Here is a 3,196-nt window from a genome sequence, read left to right on the forward strand (position 1 = left end):
TGCGACTCTCCAGCAAATTATATAATTTCCTAATTAGTATTCTCATTTTTATATGCTTGTCCTTATCTGCATTTTTGTCTTGTTTTTTTTTTTTTAGCCGAGTGTCTTTCGAAAACAGTTTCCTACCTTCCAAGGTAGAGTAAGGTCTGCGTACACTTTATCTTCCCCAGACTCCACATCGTGAAATTCCACTGGTATGTTGTTGTTGTCGTCCTAATTAGTATTCTCACCTTCCCATTCTTTCTCAAGTGTTTGACTGAAATAATTACTTAATTTTTTCCAAGAAAATCTTATGAATTGGATGATGTAAAAATTGAAGAATCTTCAAAGATTATCTTATCTAAAAAGGAAGAAAGAGCTTTTCATTAAATAGATGTTCAAATTAAGCAAAGGAATTGGCTTAGAGAGCGGCGTGAGCAACACTAACATTGCAACTTCAACAATAAGTTACTCCCCCGGTCATAATGAGTGTCCACTTAATTAATTTAAAATAAGTGTGTACTTATATAATTAAGAAGGAACTAATTGTTCTCTTTTGAATGTTCTATTTATATAAGTGAGTTTTTATGTAATTAAGAAACTATATTGATTAGGTAATACTTATTTAATTAAAGCTAGTTCAGTTAAAATATCTATTCTTCTTTTATGAGTTAGCATTTTCTTAAGGGATGAACTAAAGATTAAGTGAGCACTTATTTTGAAGCGAAGGAAGTAGAATTTAATATGCTTTTTATTTCAGTTGTTGTTATACATGTATTTTTTATTCATTCAATTATTTAAATACTCAGTGACTCAATATAGTACTTAATTCCAATATATAAGTTTAAAAAGGTCTTCTAATTTTATACCAATAATAATGCAAAATTTGAAAGAAACGGAGGTGTGTTATCAAACCACAAATAACAAATGAAAGAGAAGTCATTGTCAAGGAGAATACTGTCATTTCACCTAGTGATGCATGTCACAAGAGTTCCTCCACCTCATATTTGCACCACCTCACAAGTGTACACACACCCTTTCCCTTGACCTAATAAACCTCATAAACCCCCTCTCTTAGCTCCCCACACACACATTTCACACTCTTCTAGTTCTATATCTATATACATACACACACAATATATATAGAAAGAGGAAGACAAAAATCTAGAGAGAGAAACAAGAAAAACAACACACAAAAATAGAAACAATGGCAGCCACTTCAACTTCAACCCAAGAATTCCTAGACGACTTTCGTTGCCCAATTTCACTCGAAATCATGTCCGACCCGGTTATCCTCTCTTCGGGTCACACCTTTGACCGTGCTTCAATCCAACGTTGGGTTGACTCCGGCCACCGTACTTGCCCCATTACTAAACTCCCCATACCCGACCCGGTTACACTGATCCCTAATCACGCCCTTCGTAGTCTCATTTCCAATTATACCCTCGTCTCTTTCCCTAAACCACTATCTTACCCCGACCCACAATCCCTCATCCAAACCCTAATTAATTCTTCTTCCCCAATGGATTCTAAGCTCAACTCGCTGGACCAACTCAGCAAGCTCTCAAAACGTGACTCAGCGATTCGAAGGAAATTAACCGAATCAGGTGCTATTTCAGCTGTGCTGAATTGTGCTCAATTACAGGAAAAAGCGCTTCATTTGTTGCTGAATTTGAGTTTAGATGATGATAATAAAGTCGGGTTAGTTGCTGAAGGAGTGGTGGGGAAAGTAGTTGCAGCGTTAAGGACAGGTGGCGGCGATTCAAGGGCGGTCGCCGCCACGGTTCTAACGAGTTTAGCAGTTGTAGAAGTGAATAAAGCAACAATTGGGGCATACCCAGATGCAATTCTTGGATTGATTTCACTTCTTTGGTGTGGAAATGTTAGAGAGAGAAAAGAAGCAGCTACTGCACTGTATACGCTGTGTTCTTTTCATGATAATCGGGTTCGGGTTGTTGAGAATCAGGCTGTGGAGATATTGATAAGGAATGCGAATTCGGGGTTAGAAAGAGCTGTTGAGGTATTGGGATTGTTAGCGAAATGTAAAGAGGGTCGTCAGGAGATGATTAAATTTGGTGGGTTGTTGGATGTTTTAGTTAAGTTGTTGAAAAATGGGTCATCAAGAGCTGTGCAATATGCTTTGTTGACTATAAGTTTGTTGTGTAATTATAGTGAAAGGATGAGGGTGTTGGTTGTAAGAGAAGGGGTGTTTGAGATTTGTGTTGGATTATTGGAAGATGATAATGAGAAAGTTAGAAGGAATGCTAATAGTTTGATTAATGTTTTGCAAGGAAAAAAATTGAGTCTTTGATTTGGTTAATTAAGGAAAAAAAAAAAGGTTGTGAATTTGGAAAGTGTTAATTTTTGATGGATTTATGGAAAGCATTGGAGGGTGAAGAAGGTGAGTTGGGTATTCTCATTTTGTTGAATAGTTTTTCTTTGTACAAAATGATTAGAATTTTAGGGCAAAAAAAAAAATGTGTATCTCTCTCTCTCTTTTGTTTTTATATTTTGAAAATAAAGATGAAAAAGAAAATCAATGGTTATTATATTGTTGTCTTTCTCCTTATATTAAACTTTTACTTCTTTTAATGTAAAACTAAAATCCATTCTTCAGGTTAAATGCTTATATAAATTTTATCCCCAGTTTTTCCTTATAGTGAGTAGTCAATATTAGGAATTTGGAAAGTGTTAATTTTTGATGGATTTATGGAAAGCATTGGAGGGTGAAGAAGGTGAGTTGGGTATTCTCATTTTGTTGAATAGTTTTTCTTTGTACAAAATGATTAGAATTTTAGGGCAAAAAAAAAAATGTGTATCTCTCTCTCTCTTTTGTTTTTATATTTTGAAAATAAAGATGAAAAAGAAAATCAATGGTTATTATATTGTTGTCTTTCTCCTTATATTAAACTTTTACTTCTTTTAATGTAAAACTAAAATCCATTCTTCAGGTTAAATGCTTATATAAATTTTATCCCCAGTTTTTCCTTATAGTGAGTAGTCAATATTAGGAATGATGAATGAGAGTCTATATAGCTGCTTACAACAGTTTACAAATACAGTAGTGTCCTAGATAGGAGTATAATTAAGCATGATATTGAGAAAGGGGTGATGAATATAGAAAGATTCGCTCTTGCTATTTTTATATGCTGTTATGTGCACTTGCTAAAAGATTTCATTCACTGTACTTTTTGTGCATGGAGGGGGGAAGCACATA

At 34.5% G+C, this 3,196-nt stretch overlaps 1 protein-coding gene across 1 annotated transcript; it reads left to right on the forward strand.

The window, feature by feature from the left end:
* The first annotated feature begins 1,001 nt into the window (after nt 1-1,001).
* On the forward strand, nt 1,002-2,874 carry LOC132622902 (U-box domain-containing protein 8). Its single transcript, XM_060337584.1, has one exon. The coding sequence runs from the start codon at nt 1,187-1,189 to the stop codon at nt 2,288-2,290; it is 1,104 nt and encodes a 367-aa protein (XP_060193567.1). The 5' UTR covers nt 1,002-1,186; the 3' UTR covers nt 2,291-2,874.
* Nucleotides 2,875-3,196: the final 322 nt, after the last annotated feature.

This window comes from Lycium barbarum, chromosome 12, assembly GCF_019175385.1.
Source record: "Lycium barbarum isolate Lr01 chromosome 12, ASM1917538v2, whole genome shotgun sequence".
In the NCBI taxonomy this organism is placed as follows: domain Eukaryota; kingdom Viridiplantae; phylum Streptophyta; class Magnoliopsida; order Solanales; family Solanaceae; genus Lycium; species Lycium barbarum.